The 23,988-nt window shown below is 39.0% G+C and overlaps 1 protein-coding gene across 3 annotated transcripts in view; it reads left to right on the top strand.

Moving 5' to 3' along the window:
- LOC126187823 (CREB-regulated transcription coactivator 1-like) overlaps positions 1–23,202 on the top strand; it is a 369,127-nt gene extending 345,925 nt beyond the window's left edge. For all 3 annotated transcript variants that reach the window (XM_049929121.1, XM_049929120.1, XM_049929119.1), the window contains one exon: positions 19,017–23,202. In XM_049929121.1, coding sequence (XP_049785078.1) covers positions 19,017–19,249 — 233 coding nt within the window. In that variant the 3' untranslated portion in view covers positions 19,250–23,202. The remainder of the gene's footprint in view (positions 1–19,016) is intronic.
- The last annotated feature ends 786 nt before the right edge of the window (positions 23,203–23,988 follow it).

Below are 23,988 nucleotides of genomic sequence, written 5' to 3'. Positions count from 1 at the left end.
ATCTATTCTTGGGATGGATGAACTGTCTATATACCTAATAAAGTTTGTACGGAACTCTCAGAGCAAGAGTTCTACACATACTTGGCCTTTTTTGTGATAGCAGGACATATTGTAATATACTGTTTTTTTTTTTTTTTTTTTGCACTTTCGCTTATTGACTTGACTTCTGCTGCTTAATCAAATGCGTAATTGTGATCTTGTTAGAATCTATGGCTGAATAATTTTAAAAATTAAATTAAAAGGAATAAAGTTACTTACAGAGAAATTATTAGTCATTTATCTATATCTACATACATATGCTGCATGGGGGAGGTACCCTATACCACTGTTAGCTATTCGCTTTTGTGTTCCGTTCACAGACGGAATGAGGGAAAAACAACTGTTTATGTGCTTCCATACAAATACGAACCTTAATTTCTCTTGTCTTCATAGTCCATGTTCGAGATGTAAGGTTGGTAGTAGTAGGATTGTTCCTTATTCAGTCACAAATGCCTGTTCTCTCAACTTTTTCAGTAGTATTTCATGAAGAGAATGTTTTCATTCCTCTAGGCATGCCCATTTGAGTTCACAGAGCATTTCTGTAATACTCTTGTGTTGATCAAACAATCAATAACAGATCTAGTAGCACGTCTCTGAATTACTTCGATGTCTTCCTTTAATCTGATCTCGTTGTGTTACCAATCACTCGAGCAGTACTCAAGAATGGATCACACAGATGATCTGTACCTGATGTCCATTATGATGAGCTACTGTTTCCCAGAATTCTCCCAATAAAACAAAGTTGACTATTCGGCTGCCTTATATGCTTGTTCCATTTCATGTCACTTTGCAACATTATGTCTAGATATTGATGTATGTGACTGCGTCAAGCAGCACACCACTAATACTGTATTCGAACATTACAGGCATCTTTCTCTTACTTGTCTTTATTAACTTCCATTTCCTCACATTAAGAGAAAGCTACTATTCATAACTTGAAATATAAATTGTTTCAAAGTCATCCTTATCCTTCTGCAGACATTCGAAGACAACCCTTTTCCATACATTACAGCATCATCAACAAACCATCGCAGATTGCTGCTTATTGTATCCATCAGAGTGATTGTGTATATTGAGAACAAGTGCACCTTTTTCTCTAATGAACACGCCATCCAGAACAATGTACTGGGTTCTATTACTTAAAAAGTCATCAAGTCACTCACATATCAAAACCTTGTTCCATATGTTTAGATCTTCATTATTAATAGTCTGCAGTGTGATGCTGTGTCAAACTCTTTGTAGTTTTCTGCAAGCAAATCAGGATGGCAGCTGCCATTATTTCAGCTGGTTCATCCAACTCGTAGGTCTGGTGCCTGAGAATACACATTGGAAATATTTTCAGAAGAGGATACTCAGAGGGAAAAGGATGAGGAACTTGAATAAATAACGGGAACTCAAGAAGTATGTATGATAGGAAACTACTATAAAATCCTGTGAGGCGTTAACACACTGACTGTGTTATGCAGTCTTGCAGTACCTTGCACAGTTAAGTAGCACAATAATCTATGTCCTGTACTGAGTGCAGAGTAATGCAAGTCTAGCGTCTGAGATGGACTGAGTTTAGAATCCTCAGCAGTGCTGGTGGCGCCGCTTATAAAGGCTATCATGATGGATCCTCCACGTGATCACATGCTGTCCTCCTGACCTCTCTTCCTTTCAGAAGCTTCTCTACAGCTGGCCCTGCAGTCTGTCTTTACAAAACACCCCCCCCCCCCCCCCCAAGGGAAAGTTTTGCAATCTGTGTTCTTAGAACTGCAAAATTTTTCTGGCAGCTGCGTTAGTATGTGCATCATAAATTCATTACTTTATTTACACTTTCCTCGTACATTATTCTTTTATGAGAATGGGGTTTTTCTTAAAGAATCTTTATTTGTTCATCAACATAAACTTTGTCCTTTTCGGAGTAATCCTCCTTAGATATAATACACTAGGGCCAGCACTTTTTCTAATCTTGGAAGCGCTTCTGGAACAGCTCCTTCAGCAGTTCTGTTTTCATCTCATCAGTGGTGGCAAAACAATGTAATTTCCTGGTTCTCTTCAGCCTCAGGAATAGAAAGAAATCGCAGGAGGCCTTGTTTGGTGAATGTGATGGCTGAGGCAACATAACGGACTTGTTTTTCTGGAGAGAGAGAGCGAGAGGGGGGGGGGGGGGGGGGGGGGGGATTGCACACAAACATTGAGGTTTAAATGGGAGCATTACCATGATGCAATTTCCACGAATGGTTTTGGCACAATTCTGATCGTTATCTTCGGATTGCTTCACGAAAATGATGCTTAACTTCCTGGTAGTATTCCTTATTGACCATGCAGCCGTAAGGCAGGAACTCATGATGCACTATCCTGTTGTAATCAAAGAAGATACGAAGAAGGACCTTCACATGTGATCAAACTTGTTGAATTTTTTTCGGTCTTGGCTCTTCAGGCAGTTTCCATTGAGCTGATTGGGCCTCGGTTATCGACTCCATACCTGTATACCCATGTTTTGTCACCTGCTATAAACCCCCCCCCCTTTTTTTTTTAAAAAAGTTATGGATCATTATCGACTTCTTTCGGCCATTCTTGAGTCATGTCTACATGACATTGTTTTTGGCCAAAACTCAACAGTTTGTAAAGAAACTTCGCTGCCACATGTTTCATGCACAAAACATTTAAAAAAATTTCTTGACATGAGCCCAAATTATATGCCAACATCATCACCCACCCCTCTGATAGTGATTCAGTGATTTTTCAGAACCATTTTCTTTACTTCTTCCCCAATTTCGTCAGTAACTGATATGTTAGGGCATCCATGGCGGTCTTCGTCTTCAATATGTTTTTGACCCTCTTTGAAGTGTTTATACCACTCACAAATTCTTGTCTTATTCATTGTAGATTCATCAACATTTTGAATATGGTGCTGCACTACATTCAATTTTTCAAGCAAAATTTATTGCTAATTCTTTGATCCATCTTTTTGTTTTACATTAAATTCGCCAAGCACTCGAAAACTTGTGTAACAAATTTCAACTTTCGACAATAAACTTAATATTCAAAGCAGCTGAAAATGCAAACATACACCAGGAACAGGTGTACCAACAAGATTAGAAAAAAAATTAATTTCTGAGCACCACTCGTATATTTTACTATATGTATTCTACTACACATTTATTTCTTTACTATACATTTATTTTACTATACCTACTGTACATATTCACTTTTTCTATTCATCAGTAATCTGGAAAAACAGCTTTTTCCTATGTGCACAATTAATCATATCTCTTTCATCATGTGTGACTCAGAATAATATCCTCATTTTGTAAACTAAGTATCCTCCCAACCTTGTACAAAAACAAATCTACCCTGCTTTATCTTTCCAGTCTCCCACCATCTCACAAAGTCCCACCATCCAGCCACAGAGGAGCATTCCCCTCGTAACAACCTCTCGTTATGCCCTGAAATGAGAAATGTCCTGTCCACTACCTTTCCCACCCCTCTTACAGTGGTATTCCGCTGTCCACCAAACCTACAAAATATACTTGTCCATCCCTTCATAACCCCTGCTCCCATTCCAACACTACACTGCCCTCATTCCTCTATCGCACACTTTTTACTACTTCTCTCCTTTTCTGCTGTCTCCCCCCCCCCCCCCCCCCCCCCACTCCCCCAACGTTTCGCTCCCTCCATCCGTCTAACTTCCTAACTGCACATAGCTACCCTACCCTCTTTCCACTTGTCCCTGTGCGCTCCCCAACAACATGTCACTGTCCGCCACCCCTACCCTACTATCCCTCCTCCTCCCCACCCAAGTCTCCACCGTACCCTCACTTAGTCACCACTCCCATCATGCATCGATTCTGCTGCTCGCAGTGTGGCGTCACTTGCCTGAGACTGCAGTTGTGTATGTGAATTGTGTTTGCGTGAGTTTGTGTATGTGTGTGTTAGCCATCTGATTCTGATGAAGGCCTTACTGGCTGAAAGCTACATTTGCGACAGTCTTTTTGTTGTGCCTCTCTGCGACTCAGCGTCTCCGCTATATGGTGAGTAGCAACTTTCCTTTTCGCCATATTGTTACGTTCTATCCCCATTTTGAATTAGACATATTCATTTACGGTACTTGTATCTGCATATAGCAATAATAACTCTTTGTCTTAAATTATACATTTCCTTTACACTGCATACATTTGCACAGATTAACTCATTTACCATAAAGACATAATAATCTTCTACTTATCAAAGGCAACCTACATTATTTTCATCATAAACACATTGTAAATACACAAGTCATAGTGTATATGTTTGCATAAGGAACTCATAAACTCACTATGATCACTATTCCTTTCAAGCCATACATTTGCACAAAGTAATACTTATCAGAAACACACTATGATCTTCTTTCTTTTAATTTATACTTTTGCACAAAGCAGTTCCTATCATAAATTCGTTGTGATCTCTTTTGTAGTCAAGAATTCACAGCAATGTCATTTTGGGCCATCTTCAGCTTATCATCACTTCAACTCTGGTTTATCTTTTTGACATTAGCATTAAGGTCTGTCTTCTCTCAATGTCTTCAACATCTTGTTGATATAACGCTTTTCTTGTATGTTACATTACCACTATCCTTAGCCGCATATCTAATGAGCAGTCTCGTAAATATATATTTTTTTCATTTTCTTGTAAATCTCGTCAAACAGGCTGGTATCTGACCAGTTCCCTATCAGAATACCAATTTACTATCTTATTTCTCACATATTTTCTTACAACAGTCATCACCTATGGTTATATACTTGAACTGAAAACAGTCTTTACAACAATGACATTTCCGACAAATACACAGAATCACAATCATAATTGCTATACTTGTCCCCATATAACTCCAAATGGGTATATTACTTAATAAAAGGAGTAGTATGCTGATACAAAGTTTCATTCTCCAACTCATCAAGTTTATGACCTGCTGCACTTAAATCATGCAACTGTCTTAGCATGTGCTCAACAGGCAAATTCAAATTAAATTGTGTTATTTGTCCTTTTTTTTTTTTTTTTTTTTTTTAGTTGACAATACAGCACTCTGTATCCATATTAAAGTTTGGATCTGTATCATTTTTTGATATGTTTGTTCTTATAATACATTCTTATTGTATCAGTATTTGAGCACCATATCCTCTGCATTTGCCCAAAAATTTCAATTTGCTTGTGCTACAAATAACTAAATCAGTGAGTTCACTGTCATTGCGTAATACTGTAAGACCTCCATCTTTTGGTGCTACAAATAACAATCATTGCCCATTATTTATGTCCAAACACTTTCATTCAGTACTGTATATACTTCTGAGTGCAGTGTTTGGGTATCTTCAAGGCAGTGTAACATTCTTGCTTTGGATATCTCATGATCTTTAATCAACAAAAGAATAAACTTCTGCTTATACACTCTCTGACTTTGATCTCCCATTTTATGTAATAATTGACCATTACTCTGATTTACATTTTGTATTTTAGCATCATCTGTTAACAGTATTTTCTTCTCTAGGGTTATATTCATAAATAACTGTTTCCTTGCATCTACATCAACAGGAGGTGGCCAAATTTTGTACATATCACAATTCTACGAGGGGAATATTTATTATGTAACTTAAAATATTTCCAGCAGTGAATACATCAAGATCAATTACTTTAAGCAGTTGATAATCATTGTCAGTAACCTGTAAGTGCTTATCTTTAATGTCATATTTCATCAACTGTCATCTTTTATCAACTCAAGATATTTGACTACCTGCACAGGATTAATTAGGTGCAGTTCCAAAATACTGTTCTCCACATTTATGGTTGCTGTAATTAGCAAATAATATTTGTGTTCAAACTCATTAAAGATAGATATCAACTGAATTAGCTGCTCATTATATTCATCTATACAACAACTCTCTGTAGCCTTCTGTCAGCACTTTTTTGAAACTGTATTAGAGTCAAACCTCGACAAAATGAATTTCATGGGACCATGAAAATGAAATTGTTGTTCCAGCATTATTGTTATAGTGAGGTTTTGTTATCATAACTTGAAGCAAGGAGCCATGTTTTCATGGCTGAGAAGTACATTACTGTAGTACTTTTCTGATGAAAAAAGACAAATAATGAACACATTTTGTTCACTTCATTTATTAATACTGTACTGTAGAGTATCTTACTTTTGTGTACAGAAAAATTCACTTATTTCCCTTTCTTTCTTTTTTCTTAAAGATTCTTTTGTGGATATTGTATTTATCTCCTCAAAGCAATCAATTGCTGCACTGAAACACTGGGGATTGAAGATGCTACTTGCTGAATAGTTTCCAACTGACCTCCATCAGAGGAGGGGGATTCACACTTATCACATCACCCTTTAACTCCCCAATGATAGATTCGTTGGTATGTACTTCAAACACCAATGGCCTCATCATCCACTGACAAGTATTCAGCTACTGAAGCATCTATGGTTTTACCAGTAACTGCTGAATAAATCTCCAGATCACTTTGAATATCATCCTGAATTATTTCATCCACCACACCACTCTCACCAACATCTTCACTTTTCGAAATTCTTGCACTTTTCCAGCTGTTCACAATCACATTTGGCTGTACATTGCTCCAGGAACTAACAATCATGTTACAAGCCTGCTTCACATTGAAACTATAGGGATTGCTCACCTTTCTTTCAATGTTTGCGATCACATGTTGAACTAAATGTGAATGGTATTTTGTTTTAAAGTTCTTAATTATCCCCATATCTAGTGGCTGAAGAATAGAAGTAGCATAGTTCAGTGTTCTTCAGTGCTGGCGTGTTGTTTTGCTCACTACAGTTATCCACCAGCAATACAATTTTCTTATTCTTCATTGACATCTCTTTATCAAGTGAAAGGAGCTGCTCACCAAAAAGAGTAGACGTCATCCATGCTTTTCGATTTGCCTTGTAATTGACTGCAATAAAAGAAATCACATTTACAACACAACTGTAGCAAAACATTACAGCTGAAGCTATACTGTACTGAATTAACTTATAAATTAAAGATGGCTGGAAGTCAGAAACAAATAAGGCTAGACACAAAAATGTAGGCTTTCAAACACATTGACAACAGAATGAAACAAGTAGCCACAGTGAGGACGTATGGACTTACACAATAAACGTCAGCTACGTTCTTTAAAAAACAAAAAGTAATTGAAGAAAGTTTTGTAGGTGGCAAATTTAACCCTTCAAGAAAAACAATGAAGATGGCTGCTGCTGACGATGTGGACAGTGCTACATTGCAGTGGTTTAATGAGATGCGTGTGCAGAATGTACCAATTAATGGTCCATTGATATGTCAAAAAGGACTTAGATTTTGGTAAGTTGCGTGACGATTCTAATTTTAATGCAAGTAATGGATGGTTGCAAAGATTTAAAGCCAGGCCTGGGATCATTTGTAAAGTGATTTCTGAAGAAGAAAAATCAGCACCTTTAGGTGATGCACAATTTTGGAGGAAAAACACCACATGTGAACTGTTGGCAAAATACAGTCCTGGAAAGTTGTACAACACAGATGTGACAAGATTGTTGTATCAACTGATGACAGAGGAGACAACTGCCTTAAGAAAAGAAAAGAGTAAAGGAGTAAAACAGTCAAAAGTACATCTAACTATTCTTCTCTGCAGCAAAGCATCAAGAACATATAAATTGACACCACTGATGATCAAATGATCAGCAAAACCATGGTGCTTCAAAAATGTAATAAGGGTAAGAGGGTACATATATTATCGCTATAGTGAGCTTCTCAGAAGTAGGAATAGCAAATTTGTCAAAATTTTGTCTTCATTATAACAGGGTGTTGCTTCATCATTGTAATGAGGGGTAATTAACATAGTATGTATGAAATTATTGCTGTACCCAGGTTTATCATTATATTGGTAATTGTCATATGGAGGTTTGGCTGTATATGCTTACTGAGCCATTTCATTCGTTGTTAGTGATCTGTTCGTTCCTCACTATGGAACCTGACTTATTAAATTTTGTTAACATGGCTTTCACAATTGTGACTAGCACTATAGTTATCATTGACAGCTGCTTCTGTTCTCCTTCTAATACATCAGTTTTTGCCTTAAAAGCAAAAATAAAAATAAAATGTGTCATCTTCATCTTGAGTTTCAAAGAATATCTTACTGATTCCCCAGCAAAATTTAGTAGACAACATTTTGTTATTTTCTTTCATAGCAAGCTAATTGTGCAGTTAGATACACTCCTGGAAATTGAAAAAAGAACACATTGACACTGGTGTGTCAGACCCACCATACTTGCTCCGGACACTGCGAGAGGGCTGTACAAGCAATGATCACACGCACGGCACAGCGGACACACCAGGAACCGCGGTGTTGGCCGTCGAATGGCGCTAGCTGCGCAGCATTTGTGCATCGCCGCCGTCAGTGTCAGCCAGTTTGCCGTGGCATATGGAGCTCCATCGCAGTCTTTAACACTGGTAGCATGCCGGGACAGCGTGGACGTGAACAGTATGTGCAGTTGACGGACTTTGAGCGAGGGCGTATAGTGGGCATGCGGGAGGCCGGGTGGACATCCCGCCGAATTGCTCAACACGTGGGGCGTGAGGTCTCCACAGTACATCGATGTTGTCGCCAGTGGTCGGCGGAAGGTGCACGTGCCCGTCGACCTGGGACCGGACCGCAGCGACGCACGGATGCACGCCAAGACCGTTGGATCCTACGCAGTGCCGTAGGGGACCGCATCGCCACTTCCCAGCAAATTAGGGACACTGTTGCTCCTGGGGTATCGGCGAGGACCATTCGCAACCGTCTCCATGAAGCTGGGCTACGATCCCGCACACCGTTAGGCCGTCTTCCGCTCACGCCCCAACATCGTGCAGCCCGCCTCCAGTGGTGTCGCGACAGGCGTGAATGGAGGGACGAATGGAGACTTGTCGTCTTCAGCGATGAGAGTCGCTTCTGCCTTGGTGCCAATGATGGTCGTATGCGTGTTTGGCACAATCAGGACTGCATACGACCGAGGCACACAGGGCCAACACCCGGCATCATGGTGTGGGGAGCGATCTCCTACACTGGCCGTACACCACTGGTGATCGTCGAGGGGAGACTGAATAGTGCACGGTACATCCAAACCGTCATCGAACCCATCGTTCTACCATTCCTAGACCGGCAAGGGAACTTACTGTTCCAACAGGACAATGCACGTCCGCATGTATCCCGTGCCACCCAACGTGCTCTAGAAGGTGTAAGTCAACTACCCTGGCCAGCAAGATCTCCGGATCTGTCCCCCATTGAGCATGTTTGGGACTGGATGAAGCGTCGTCTCACGTGGTCTGCACGTCCAGCACGAACGCTGGTCCAACTGAGGCGCCAGGTGGAAATGGCATGGCAAGCCGTTCCACAGGACTACATCCAACATCTCTACGATCGTCTCCATGGGAGAATAGCAGCCTGCATTGCTGCGAAAGGTGGATATACACTGTACTAGTGCCGACATTGTGCATGCTCTGTTGCCTGTGTCTATGTGCCTGTGGTTCTGTCAGTGTGATCATGTGATGTATCTGACCCCAGGAATGTGTCAATAAAGTTTCCCCTTCCTGGGACAATGAATTCACGGTGTTCTTATTTCAATTTCCAGGAATGTATAAAGGTTCCTCTATTTTACCTATGTGCCATTGTAATACCTGTTTTGTACTTGCACACTCTACAGCACTCATATTGAGCTGAGTGAGCCTTCTCTGGCAGAATTCTACAGAGCTGGTAGCAAGTATTGTGTTTTCAGATTTATTCTTTAATATTACTAAATTAAAATAACTTATGATTCTCCATGCTACACTGTAAAGACTGACTTTCCCCACTTTTTTGCAATATAATCCTGGATATGACAAGAATTTCGTAAAGTTGTGGGTGCAGGTGATGTGCCACTGTTTGGACTGAAGTAATCTCCCAATGGTAATTACCTCTATTGGATGTGTTGCTGCCAACCTATAATTAAAAGAACTATTTCAGGTGTTTGTCATCCACTGTCAGATATTATTCCCTCTTAAACATACAACCACATTTGGTCCTTTAATTTGTTTTACTATATATTGGCCACTGACTGCCTAATTTGCCCCTGCATACACGTTTGTCAAATACGAGGGTAATCCCAAAAGTAAGGTCTCCTATTTTTTTTTATAAGTACATAGAACTGTTTATGTCTACAATGGTTTACATCAGTTTACAGCTTGAACATTTAGCTGTTTTTCGACATAATCACCATTTGTGTCAATGCATTTTTGTAGACTCTGTGGCAGTTTTTGTATGCCCATGTCATACCAGCTCGCTGCCATGCTGTTCAGAAATTTATGAACCTCTTCTTTCACCTCGTCATCGGAGTTGCATCGCTTTCTGGCCATATGTTCTTTTAACCTAGGGAACAGGTGATAGTCACTGGGCGCCAAGTCAGGACTATAGGGTGTGTGGGTGATTATGTTCCACTGAAACTGTTGCAGGAGAGAAACGGTTGGCCAAGCGATGTGTGGGCGAGCGTTGTCATGGAGAATGTGTATGCCCTTGCTCAACATTCCTCTTCTCCAGTTTTGAATTGCCCGTTTGAGTTTTTTCAGGGTCTCACAGTACCTGTCAGCGTTAATTGTGGTCCCAGTGGGTATAAAGTCGACCAACAATACCCCTTTCCAATCCCAAAAAACGATTGTTATGACTGTAACAGCAGACTGTGTTTGTTTGAATTTCCATGGCTTTGCCAAAGAAGGATGCCGCCACTGGCGTGATTGTTGCTTGGTCTCATGTGTAAAGTGTTATGCCCAGGTTTCATCACCTGTGACATTTGAGTTTAGAAAGTTGTCCTGTTTGGCTGCAAGGCAGTGAAGAAATGCGCAGGAAGCTTCAACTCATTGCTGCATGTGGTCATCAGTCAGCATGCGTGGCACCCATCTTGCACACACATTCCGGTAGTTCAATGTTTCCGTTAAAACTCTATGAGCGGTGCTTCGGTAAACCTCAGGAACCAACGTGCAGAGATCATCCAGGGTGATCCGTCGATCTTCATGCATGCTTTTCTCAACCTTCAACACTGTCTCCTCAGAAATTGATGGCCTCCCGCTCAACGGCTGCCAAGCCAAGACTGAGCACCTGAGCGTGGCATACGCATGTTTACACACAGCACGTGAAGCACTCTTCATAACAGTGTGACCAACTGCCATACAAACAGAGTTCTGTACTTATAAAAAAAATAGGAGACGGTACTTTTGGGATTATCCTCGTAACAGAACTTTAACTGCTTGTTGGAACTGCTGTGGATGTGTGGATGTTGAGTTCTATCATAATATTTTTATTGTTCCATTTAGTCTGAGCATTAGAAGCTGATGTACACTGGTGCGTAGCTCTAATTCACTCTTTTAACGTGAGCACATAATCATCATAATTGTAGATTACTTCTGCTGGGTTCTTTTGTAAAATTTCTGGTGTACTATACTATAATTGTGTAATCAAATACACATGACAGGAAAGTGGCCAAAGGACTTTACAGAAAGTATCTTAATACCCATAAAAAAGACAAATAACAACAAAAAGTGTGAGGAACATATAACAGTGAGCCTGATATCACGTGTAGCCAAAGTTTTGCTGGAGGATGCTCAACAGAAGGCTATGTGGAAAGCTGAATTGCATAATAGGAGATGAACAATTTGGTTTCATTCGAGGAGTGGGAACTATAGATGCCATTGAGCCACTGAGAGTGATAGGAGAGGTACATGGAGAAGAAAACGAAGGTGTATGTTGGGTTCATTGATCTTGGGGAGGCTTTTGACTGTGTCAGATGGGACAAACTGCTGGAAATCCTAAGGAGGGATAGACGGCTAAATAGAAATTTATATTTGAACTAGAGAGCAAGAGTAAGAATAGGAGGTGTGATGAGTGGAGAAATTGAACGCGGAAGAGGTGTAAGACAAGGCTGTTGTTTATCACCAACACTGTTCAATATCTATGTGGAGGAAATTATTAATGAAAGTTTTGATGGAAGGAGAGGAGTTTGTATTGGGGATCAGAGAGTGGAGTGTATAAGATTTGCAGACGACATGGTTGTGATGGCAGAGAGTGCAAGAGAGATGGAACAAATGTTAGATGATCTAAACACAAAATTAGAAGAATATGGAATTAAGATTAACCAATTGTAATGGTAATTGGAGGAAAGGGGAGAAAATGCCGTATGAAAATAGGGGTAGAGGAAATAGAGCAAGTGAATAACATCAGTTACTTGGGAAGTGTAATGATGGACATGTATTGCTCAACAGAAGTTAGGAAAAGAATGGCAATGGCAAAAGACAGATTCAAGAGGAAACAGAAATTACTTTGTGGACCACTAAACAAAGATCTGAGGAAAAGACTTGCCAAATGTTACATATGGAGTGTTGCACTGTATGGTGCAGAGACCTAGACATTGAGGAAGGAAGATGAAAGAAGACTGGAAGCACTAGAGATGTCGATATGGAGAAGAATGGAAAAAGTGAAATGGGAAAACCGAGTAAGGAATGAAGAAGTATTAAGAAGAGTTGGAGAAGAAAGAAACATGCTGAAAGTCATCAGAAAGAGAAAACGGAACTGGATTGGACATTGTTTCAGGAGAGACTGTTTATTGAAGGAAGGAATAGAAGAAATGATGGACGGAAAAAGGGGGAGAGGAAAAGGAAGGTATCAAATGCTGGACAGTATCAAAGCAGACAAATATTCAGAAATGAAAAGACTGGCTATGGACAGACAAAAGAGGCTTAACCCATGACAAGACCTGCCATAAGGCAGAATACCATACTACTACAATATACACTTTCCCGAACAAAAACTCAGGAGATGTGTACTCAGTTGCACTAAGCAGCATTGTGTTGAATACAAAAACCGTATATGGGATCCATGTACTCCAGTTAGTCTGTAATTAGTCTGTATAATGCCTGAGCATTTCAGCTAAAGCTCTGCGTGTTCTTTCTAATGCTCCATGACTCTGTGGGTGGTAGCTCATGGGCCGGATTTTTTCTGTACACATTCTCTTTGCATTGTTTCACTGGTAAAGTTACTATTATATCACTCAGTAGTATTGATGGTATGCCTAACTTAAAAATAATGTTTTCCACTAGCACTCTTGCTACCATTTCCGCATCTTGTTTTTGATACGTTCTGCAACTAGAAATTTCATCAGTGCATCCTGAAGTGTAAGTATATACTTGTTGTCAAAGCGGTGCTCAGAGGTTGTTGTCATTTCCACTGGCATAAATATGTTGTCCTATATTGGCTTTCGTGCCTTCTCACGTGCAATATTTCCTTGTTCTGTTAGAAGTTCTTCCAATTACTTGATGACTACCAATTGGTGAATCATGTAACTGCTTCAGGATCACTTTCTTTTCTTCTAGATTCAAACTAGCAGCTAGTTCTCTCTCAGCTGTGTTCTGGGTGTTAGGGCCTGTGTGTCACCCTTGCCCAAATGGCCTGGGTTATTGGCCTGGCTCATCTCTTCTTCTCCGAAGGTCCCAGTAGTGTCGCCACTTGCGACGTTGGGGATGGCTTTTAAACATTTGCTCCCAATAGCTGTTTTGGCTGTTTCAGTTCTCTTTCTTGGTCTTTATTGTCTTCAGTTTCAGTACTATAGTCCAATTAAAATTATGTGATAGTTGACATTTCACATATGGAGCTTGTTTTCTGCAGTGAGATGCTCAACATCACACACAAACTGTTCACTGTTGCCAAATTACCACAACAGAAACCCAGTCTTGAACAGATTTTCAACATTCCCCATTGGTTTAAATCAGTGCCCACTTGCAGCCAGTGTGTGTAGTTCCTTTGTGTCTTATTTAGTCAATTTACTTCCAATTCTTTGTCTGGCTTTCTTTCTTGATGTGTTTATACCTCAAATGCTGGCTGTGCCCTTTTATTTCATATGACGCGCGCGCGCGCGCGCGCGCGCGCGCGCACACACACACACACACACACACACACACACACACACACACACACACACACACTGATGGTAACGAAGTGCACATGTTACATTCACAGCACTAATCAAACACTACTGGATATTATGGTTCCAAGTAATAATGCATGGAATTACCCCTAATTATAATTAAAAACGGGGGTGGGGAGATGCTAGTAGGAAAATGGCAGACTGTAGCACACTATAGGTGCCTAAATTTGATATCTATTAACAATGCATATCCCCTTCCGAGAATTGGATGGGCTATGGGAAGCACAGTCTTGCAACGTTTTATCGGTTTCGTATTTAAGGACCTCTTTTGTGCATGTTGTATTCGATACAGCCATGAACATACTGCCCGACCTGCTTGTGGAATGATCTAGATTTCATGTCTTACAACATGAGTATGCTTCAACTGAACACCTGGCAAGTGAAATATGTCATTGTATGCCATACAAATTTCCATAATAGCATTTCTTTCTTTACAGTTCAAATGTTTGACAATGACATTTTCTTTTAATTTACTCACCCTGGACTTTTCTCTTTCTTTACTCTTGTCACTTGGCCTCCTCAAGTGGCACTTCCTCAACCACCAGTACTAGACACTTTATCGATGTATTTTCTTCTGTCACATTTAGCACATTAGTGCCATCTCTTACCAATACCAGTGCTTCTGGTGCATAGACCCCTAATGATACTCGTTCTTATATCTACCTGCACTCTGAAAATTCCTTCCTGTATCAGACCCGTGATCAATCTTTGACCCATTCTAGTGTCTTCTCTTGCAGGTTCTCTCTTTCATTGATTCTTAGTTTTGTGGCTCCATCTGCAACTGAATTAGCATTCTTTTTTTTGCAGCTTCTACTGTCATCCAACAGCCTCTGACTGCAACCGAACCTACACTTTGCTGTCTCGCAGCTCCTGCCAGCATCAAACTGGCACCTACTGTGTTCGATACAACTCTTCTCTGTTTTTCAGCTCCAACCGCATCGAACAAACACATTGTTTCCTCACAGCTCCTACCACTTCCACATTAACATCTCTCTTTTTTGTGGTTACTGCTGCCATCAAACCAGCTCTTCTCATGTTCAACATAACTTGCCATTGTTTCGCAGCTCCTACCGCCACTGAACTAACACATTGCTGTCTCGTAGCTCCTACCAGACTTGCACTAATGTAGCTATTTCCCAGTGCCTCTGCCATTCTCTCGTTAACATCTTTTCCATAAAACTTTCTCTCTGAGAGCTGATGTCCTCATGCTGTTCACAACTTGATTTACTTCTCACAAATCCATATACTTTTTGCATCATAATTTATCACAGCATTATGACTAGTTAGGAAACTGCTTTGTAAGAGATCCTCAAATGGTAGATCTACCTCTGCTCCAGTACCTCTTGTAACCTGCAATTCAATATCTGTAACACCTTATATCTTAGCAACGCTATTAGCAATCCATCTGCTCCCAATACTTTCACCTGGATCACACATTCAAGCATTCCAAAAACTTCCTTTTAACAACACATGTTTGAGCACCACTATCGATCAGAATCCTCATCAGATTCGCTTTTCCCTTTTTACATCATAATACTATAAAATCATTTCTATTCATACATGCAGCAGTAAATATTTTGCATGACAAAGGGCGGTATGACTGCCTCATTGTTTCTATTTTTCCTGCCTCTTAATCTTTCTTTTTGCCAGCCATGCACATTCATTACATTGCCTTATTGTCTTGCAGAGTGGCCCCTTTGATTACACTTAAAATGTATTTTATGTCTCTTGATTCTGAGATGATGATGTTTGGTTTGTGGGGCGCTCAACTGCGTGGTTATCAGCGCCCGTACAATTACCCAATCTTTGCTCAGTCCAATTTCGCCACTTTCCTGGATGATGATGAAATGATGAGGACAACACAAACACCCAGTCATCTCGAGGCAGGGAAAATCCCCGGCCCCGCCGGGAATCGAACCCGGGACCCCGTGCTCGGGAAGCGAGAACGCTACTGCGAGACCACGAGCGGCGGACGTCTCTTGATTCTGCCAATGGCACAGTGTGCCCTAATATTTTACTGGAAATTTTCACTGGCTTTAATCAGTCCGTTTCTGTAAAGTGCCCTTTAAATTCTTGGTTTATTTCCACTAGCTTTTCTGGATTTTCCAGTGGCAAGTTTGCTAACTTATCTTCTTTTTCTTCTTCATCCTTGAGCTTTGCTTCCAGTTCTGTCTCAAATAGATAACATTTTTTATGGTATTGCAGTGCTTGTGTTGTTCCAAGTTATGATGCAATGTTCCTTTGGATATGTATGCAATATCGTATATATCCACCACACTGGGCAAGCAACTTTCAAGTAAAATGTGTCGCCTGTATGCGAATATACGTAGTGGATGTACGAGTACAGGTTGTGGACATGTGGGTGATGACATGGGGAAGTTTAAGTCTGGCTGTAGGTCATGCTCAAATAACCGGGCAACCCAGCTTCGAGTCCCGGTCTGGTTCAAATTTTCTTTGTCATCGTTCCATTATACAGCTGGTACTTGTTCATATTCGCAACTGCGAATACATTTCAATCTTTTAGGTTTTCAGGTCTGTCGTTCCTCGGCATTCTAACTATGTTTTTCCCTATCAGATTTTCTTTCACCGATGCTATAGCACTCTCCTCCGTAGAGTCAGTATCAGTAGCTTCAGAGTGTGTTACTGTCTCTCTCCTATAGCCCTCAATATTATTTCAAGGCAGTCACCATAAAGGCCGTGTATGAAAACTGCTTTGACCTAATTTCAGAACCACAGCAATAATTCCAGTTAACTCAGCTTCCATTATGACAACCCCAATGGCTTCCCTAAAATGATACAGCAAGGCATCGGTATGCAAACCCCACAGTGCAATGTTTTTACCATGATCTTGTCTACTTCCAAACAACTTACAGGAATAATAGCCTAATGTGCATTTACAAGCAAAATTTTCCATGAAAACAGCTCATACGACAGTCCATGTGGTTGTCAAATCCCTGACTAACAGTTTACACCTGGCAGCTCCTACTATTTGTGTCTTGACTTAATATTATGCTCACCTGGGTCCAGCAACTTAAATGCACTATCAAAATTATCCGAAAACTCATTACCTGTGGTTTGTTGCGATGAAAGGCTTGTGCTAATAATTTTAATGCATCACCTAAACTAATGTGCTGCCTGATTTATAATGACTGTGCAACATTACTGTTGGTTGCTTTACCTGCTCGTTTTGTGGCATACTGTACCAGTAAGCCTTGTCACCTTATTTGAGTGTGTTAGCAGTCTGTGCTGCCTCTCTATCTTTCCATCACCTCCCAGCTACATGGCCCTCGCTGCCAGCCAGCCCTGTCTGTCACATGCCTCCTGTTACATTATCTGCTTCCATGCAGCTGGTGGGGCCCCTCCGGCGCATCCAGTCCGTTGACTGATGTTGCTGCCTCCCTCTGGAACATCAGGCTCCCATATCTCATTGTCAACCTGCCTCCCACAAAGTCAAACTCATGCCGTGGCAGACCTTCCTCGCCCATCAGATCTCGCGCTGCCTCCCAATGGATCGGCGTGCAGTCACGCCGCATTGGCAACACATCTCTCATGTAGACAAACCCATGCCATAACAATCCTTTCTGGGCCTTCACTATACTCTTCCCTTTTCTTTTTTCTTCATCTCAGTCATAGCTCTCAAAGCCGTCGGTCCTTTCCTCATTTTGAAGTGTGTACCATCAGAAGTCAACAACGTACTATACCTATTTCTCAATCCACGGCTTGTTCAACCACCATCGTGTGTAGGGACATATTAAGGCTTTAGCTTCATGGTAGCCAACACTTGACAGTAGGGATGCCTAATTTGTGCCAACTCCACAGAATAGGAGTGCATATTTTTAGCCAACCTCACACATGGCACAAAAAACTTTGCATCAGTAGCATCCTGCTAGTGGATCAGGATGTGAGCTGATACTATTTTCTGTTGTGAAGTGACTCATCCAGCTAATAGCTCTGGTGCCTGAGAATACAAGTTGGAAATATTTTCAGATAAAGAAAATTGGTGGGAAAAGGACAAGGAACTCTGAGATAAATAACTAGAAGTGAGGAATATTTAGGATGGGAAACCACTGTCAAATCCTGCAAGGCATTAACACATTGACTTTGTTGTGGAGTGCTGCATGTACCATGTGCAGCTAAGTACCACTAGAAACTATATCCCATCCTGGGGGCAGAGTAATGAGGCAGACTGAGTTCTGACTCCCCAGCACGGCAGGTGGCAGTATTTATAAAGGCTTGCAAAACACACTTCCCACTTGATCATGTGCTGTCCTCCTGACCTCTATTCCTTCTAGGAGCTTGTCTCCAGCCGGTCATGTAATCTCCTGCTTCCTGGTATCACTGCTGATGTTGGGTTACCCTTCTACTTGCACTCACTGTGCAATATTACAACTCAGGCTACCCACTCTTCATATCTTACACAATTCATTCATGAAATTTCTGGAAATCAAGGACGGTGGAATTTCCTTGTTTCCCATTATCCATGGTTCACAGGATATTGTGTGAGAAAAGGGCAAGTTGATTTTCACATGAGTGATGGCTTCTAAATCTGTGTTGATCTATGGATGTAAGCTTTTCTCCCTTAAGGAAATTTATTGTATTTTAATTTAGAATATGTTCAAAAATTCTGCAGCAAATCAACAAGTAATGAAAAATGCAAGCTAAATATGGGACCAATACTGAGGAGTACTCATTGTAAAACCCAACCAGGATTCCACCTGGACCTAGAAACATTTGTTTTCCACTCTTTCAGCTTCTTTTCAATTCATAGATGGGTATTTCTTTGTCCTGCATTATTTGTAGTTCTTGTTATGAAATCTGAGAAGAGTTCAGTAGTTTAGTCTTTGTACTGTTGTTAATTGTTCATGATTTTAGTGAGCTGTACTCATCAAAGATGAAAGTGCTGCAATTGAAACTTGTATGAGATTTACTATCTACAAGTGTGTTATCAGTATGTACACTGACCATTCTGTTTGTCTTAATATTACAGATTTTTCATCAAGTACGGGTGATGACCTCTCGAGGCAAGAATTTGTTAAGGATTTGGGTTCTGCCATGTCGGGCTCTTTTGATGACTCTGAGCTCTTCCCCTCAGATGAGACCCTCCGTGAAGGACTAGATCCAATTGACTTTGATGGTCTTCAGATGTTAACAGATCCCGATATGAATGTGATAACAGATCCTTCAACAGAAGACAATTTCCGGATAGACAGGTTGCAGTAGTGTTACAGTTATCTTCAACCAACATATTTGTCCTTACCAAAGTGTTGTTTGTGTGCATGTCAGGTGAGTGACCATTTCCATTGTGTGCCATTTACAGTGTTTAGCTCCAGGTTGAAACAGACAGATCAGCACATGATGCACAACATTACAGACAACATTGAAGTAGTCCCTTGAATCCAAAGATTTGCTTGTTTTGTACTTTCTTACATATACTTAGATGTAGAAAACTGTACCAGTCATTGAGATTAACCAACATTCCAGAGAAATAACTGTTGGTTTATGTTCTGTTATTTTGTAGTTTTTACAATTGGATTGAAATACAGTTGACTTTTATAATTGGATTGAAATACATCCTACAAGGAAAATACAAGATTGTGAATGTATATTGAAAAACCTCTGGGATTTGTTTAATGTTTTCTGTGAATGTCTACTGTCATGCAGCATTATCTCCAATCCACATGTCACATCTTGTAATATGTGATTAGGGAGAGGGCTGTTAGTGGTTCTCTGACCTTTATTGAGGTAATACTTGAGTGAATTTAACATACTGTAAACGTGAAGTGCGTGTGCTAATGTATCATTGGAAACTATCTGCGGAACGTAGAAAACAACTCTCTGCAATATGTGTTTAGTATGTACAATTTAAAGCGATTTTTGAAAAAGACATTCTGCAGGATTTTTTATATCTTACATAAAAATGATATTGTGTACCTATCAGATGTGCTGCCGAGACATGAATTTTCATGTCGAAATGCCAGCAAGTCTCATGAATTTTAAATTGCTGTGTGTTTGAATGTGACTGATACGTTAAGTGTATTTGATCTGATTTTATTTGAGAGCTATTGTGTAACATTAACATGACCGCAACTGTTTTTATTATGTTAGATTGCATCTGGCCTATATTGTTATATAAATAGTTGTAGGTAATGACTTCCACATGCTGTGTACCATTGTATAATTGTAAGACATTGACAAAATGCTGCACTGCCATCCAATAGCATGCTTTTCTTAGTATCTCTAAGCAAGCACATTTAATTCAAGTTGCTATTTCATGGTTTACTATAATTTACACAGTTTGAATTTTCATTCAGAATAGTACCTGTTACATAACTTTTATCATGCCATGATATTTTTTTAAAAACGTACATACACATCTTTTGTCCTTTTTTACATGGTTTTATTCATAAACTTTCACATATAAGGAAATTGATGTTTTCATTTGTGTGAAAGCAGTGTTCAGCATAAAACACAAAAGAGAGATAATTGTTAATATGTGTAGATTGTAAGCATTGTATAAAATGTATTTCCACTGTAAATATGGCTGATTTTCTTCGAAATTCATTGTGGCTTACATTTTCTATAATAATTATCATGTTAATGTTTACATTACCTGATACTATACACAGATTTATGTGATAAATGGAAGCTTACAAGTAAAATCAGATTCAAGATATTTCATCAGCATATGCTACTGTTTTTAAAATTTTTGATATAAACTTGTAAATTGTTAGTATATTTATTGTTACACAGTTAAGATTTATTCTCTTCTTTGACTGTTTTTCCTTTTGCACCTAGAGTGGGAAGTCTGTCTGTCTGTCTGTCTGTGTGTGTGTGTGTGTGTGTGTGTGTGTGATGAACTGCATATGTAGAAGTTGCCAAAATTATTTCTTTATTGCCTCACTTGAACAATTGTTGATTCAGAGTTAATGGGAAATACGTTATGAGACACATCAGTCTATAATGCTAAATTTGAAGTGTTACATGTTTAACTGTCTCTCTCTCTCTCTCTCTCTCTCTCTCTCTCTCTCAGCAGACATTTATTAAATTTGTTGAAATATTCTGTATTATTTAAAACTAATAGTTAACAAAGAACTATATTGTTACTTATTTACAAAATTATAAACAATTTGGTAGGAGTACCTACTAAATAAATAGGTTTATGGAAATATTCGCACAGAAGAATCATTCTTCTGAGTTGAGAAACTGTGATTTTATTCTTGTTAAATGAGTTCATATTGTTCTACTATGTTTAAATGAAGTTTATCTGTAAATTTTCACTGTTACAGAAACTGTGAGTGAGACATGTTACTTAATGTAATGCATTGTTGCCAAACTGAAGTGAATCTGTAAATTGAATTTTATTTTTGTAAGTAATCACATTTGTGTACTGAATTTGTTTAATTTTATACTTGTTGATTTCTGTGAAATTTTATATATATACATAATGTTGAACATTCGTGCCAATCTTTATAATGTGGGTTTGTCTTTATTAAAATTATAATCATCCATAAGCTTGAATTTCAGGACAAACTTTGTTGTATATGACACATTTCTACTATGCAGTAGTGTTTCACTGTCATCATTGTAATAAATATGGTTGAAAGTTTATCCAAATAGGAATTTCCTGTCTTGTTCATACTTCTAAAGGGGATAGGGGTAAGATAAAGGATTTTTCCTGATCATATTTTGGGTAAACTTTAAACACACAATATATCACTGTCATCTTGTACACTTTCTTTTGTGTGTCCTGTGCAATTTTCCCTCCTGAATTATTCATTCACTTGTATTTTGTGTGTTCTCTTGACTCATATAATTTTTATGTGTAACTTTTATCCATGTAGTAATGACTTTTTCCCTCTCAGCATGGAATTTATCTAATCAATTCATTTTCTTATCTCTGGTGTTTTTCGTGATGCTTAATTCAGTGAATGCTTTAGAAATTTCATTACTGATATTCCTCTTTACATGTCATACTGTGTGACTCTCAGGACTTTGTGTCATATAAAATCATAAATTTCATAATGTTTCATGTTCTGCATCTTCTTGAATATCCCTCGAGTGCATGTGTTCTTGAAGAAATTCTTCCATGTATTCAAATATGATGTGCAATAGTGTATAGTCACATTTTTTAAAGAAACGCACAAATTTTGATCTACATGTGTTACAACTGTAACACTCATTGTAAGTCTTGAAATATTTATTCTAACTAAAAGGTCAAAAGTACACAAATGTCAGTATGAATGATGTTGTGCTCAGAGCTTTTTTTATTTTTTTCTGTCTTCTTTTTTAGATATAAGGAAAAAACTGTTAAAAAGAAATTGTGTTTTGTTCACCTAAGTTTTTAGACCTTTGAAAGAAAAAAAAGAGTTGGTAAAGAGAATATAGAAAAGTTAAAGTTTTGATGACTGTGCAGCAAAGACAGCAGCAAGTACAGCCTTTGGAATATAGGTAAATGATACTTCATGCACAAAATAAAGTTCAGTGTCAGTATGAAATGTGAAAATTGTAATGAAAACAGTTCAAGTGTTTTAAATATTGACACTGCAACTACAGGTACTGAAGCATTATGTGGCAGTACAGCAAACAACATAATCATCATATTCACACAATGCTGAGCTTCGTGACAACATATCTGTTCCTCTGGAACTAAATGGGTAAATAATGAAAAAAGTTGTGGAAAGTTAATACAAGAAAATTTGTTTGCTCTGAACACTGGAAGGAGAGTGGTGCGAATAACCCATACTGCTGTAAGTGTTCCATTTCATAACTGCACCCTGTGTTCCGCTTCCTGCACTTAATACAATTCAACATATTTCACCATTGAAACTTTAATAATAGTTAATGGAAGGAGGCACAACAAAAAGGAAAAACATTAGTTGGAAATCTGTCAAAATATCAGAAAAATTGCCTGACTGACTAATTCCAGAAGGAACAACTCCCATTTCAGAGAATCGCTACACATACAATGAAATCCAAATTCCTTGCTTTTGGAACCACAAATTCCTTCTTCAGGAAAAGGACATAGGAAAATTTTTGTAGGGAGAGTGGATGAGGGGTCTGTAAGACACCTCTGAAGCAGCAGGAGGAGGAAGGAAGGAAGGAAAACGACAGATAGTACTTGCTCCTTATACCTCATAATTGTGCCATCTTTCAAAGCTGTGTTTCTTTTTTTTTTTTTTGAAATACTTGCTATCTTTTACCTCTACCACATTATCCTGTTAAAGATCACAAATTGCTACATGGTAATTTTTGTAACCTTTTCCATTGTGTTGAATATTTCACCCTAATAGCATTACTTAAGTAATAAGTTTGTCTCTGAACTTAACATTCTGAACTTGTTTGTTTCCTGTATTGGTCCCCTCAAGTCACTGGGTTATGTTATGCTATCTCTTGTAGTTTATGCTCTGCTGCCACATTTTATTTTGGTATGAAGTCATTTTGCCAGTTTTTAATGTAAAGTTACTTAAAAGTTTATGTACTCATTGCTCACAAGAGGGTGCAGTAACAGTATTTCGCATGTTTTCACAGAATCCTTTGAAGTTCAATCACAAGCTAAATTGATATGCTGTGAGCCTTGGTGTCAACATTTAAAATGCATTGAGCCCGTTCACAAAGATGCTTCACGTACACACATGTAATCTTATTCTGTATACAACTGGGTACTATTTCTGATGGAACTGTACTTATCCAGTCTTGTTTATGTGGGTAACTGTTATATCATCGCATGAAGGTGAAGAATCAATTGTTTGTTGTTCTGACGTGTAAAACAACCATTAGTGTAGCAGATGCAAAGACAGCAGCTTCTGGTAGACTTTTTGATTATAATGGAATACATTACAACTTTTTTGATACTAATTTAATTTTTTGCTTCAGTTTCAAGGTGTGGCTAGCCATACTCCTGTTTCATACAAATTTCCTGTGTTTTAAAAATTATTACTGTTTTGTGTAGTATTATGATT

The sequence above is a fragment of the Schistocerca cancellata genome, chromosome 5 (assembly GCF_023864275.1).
Source record: "Schistocerca cancellata isolate TAMUIC-IGC-003103 chromosome 5, iqSchCanc2.1, whole genome shotgun sequence".
NCBI lineage: Eukaryota > Metazoa > Arthropoda > Insecta > Orthoptera > Acrididae > Schistocerca > Schistocerca cancellata.
The sequence above is the reverse complement of the archived record's forward strand: the minus strand, read 5'-3'. Positions and strand labels throughout refer to the sequence as shown.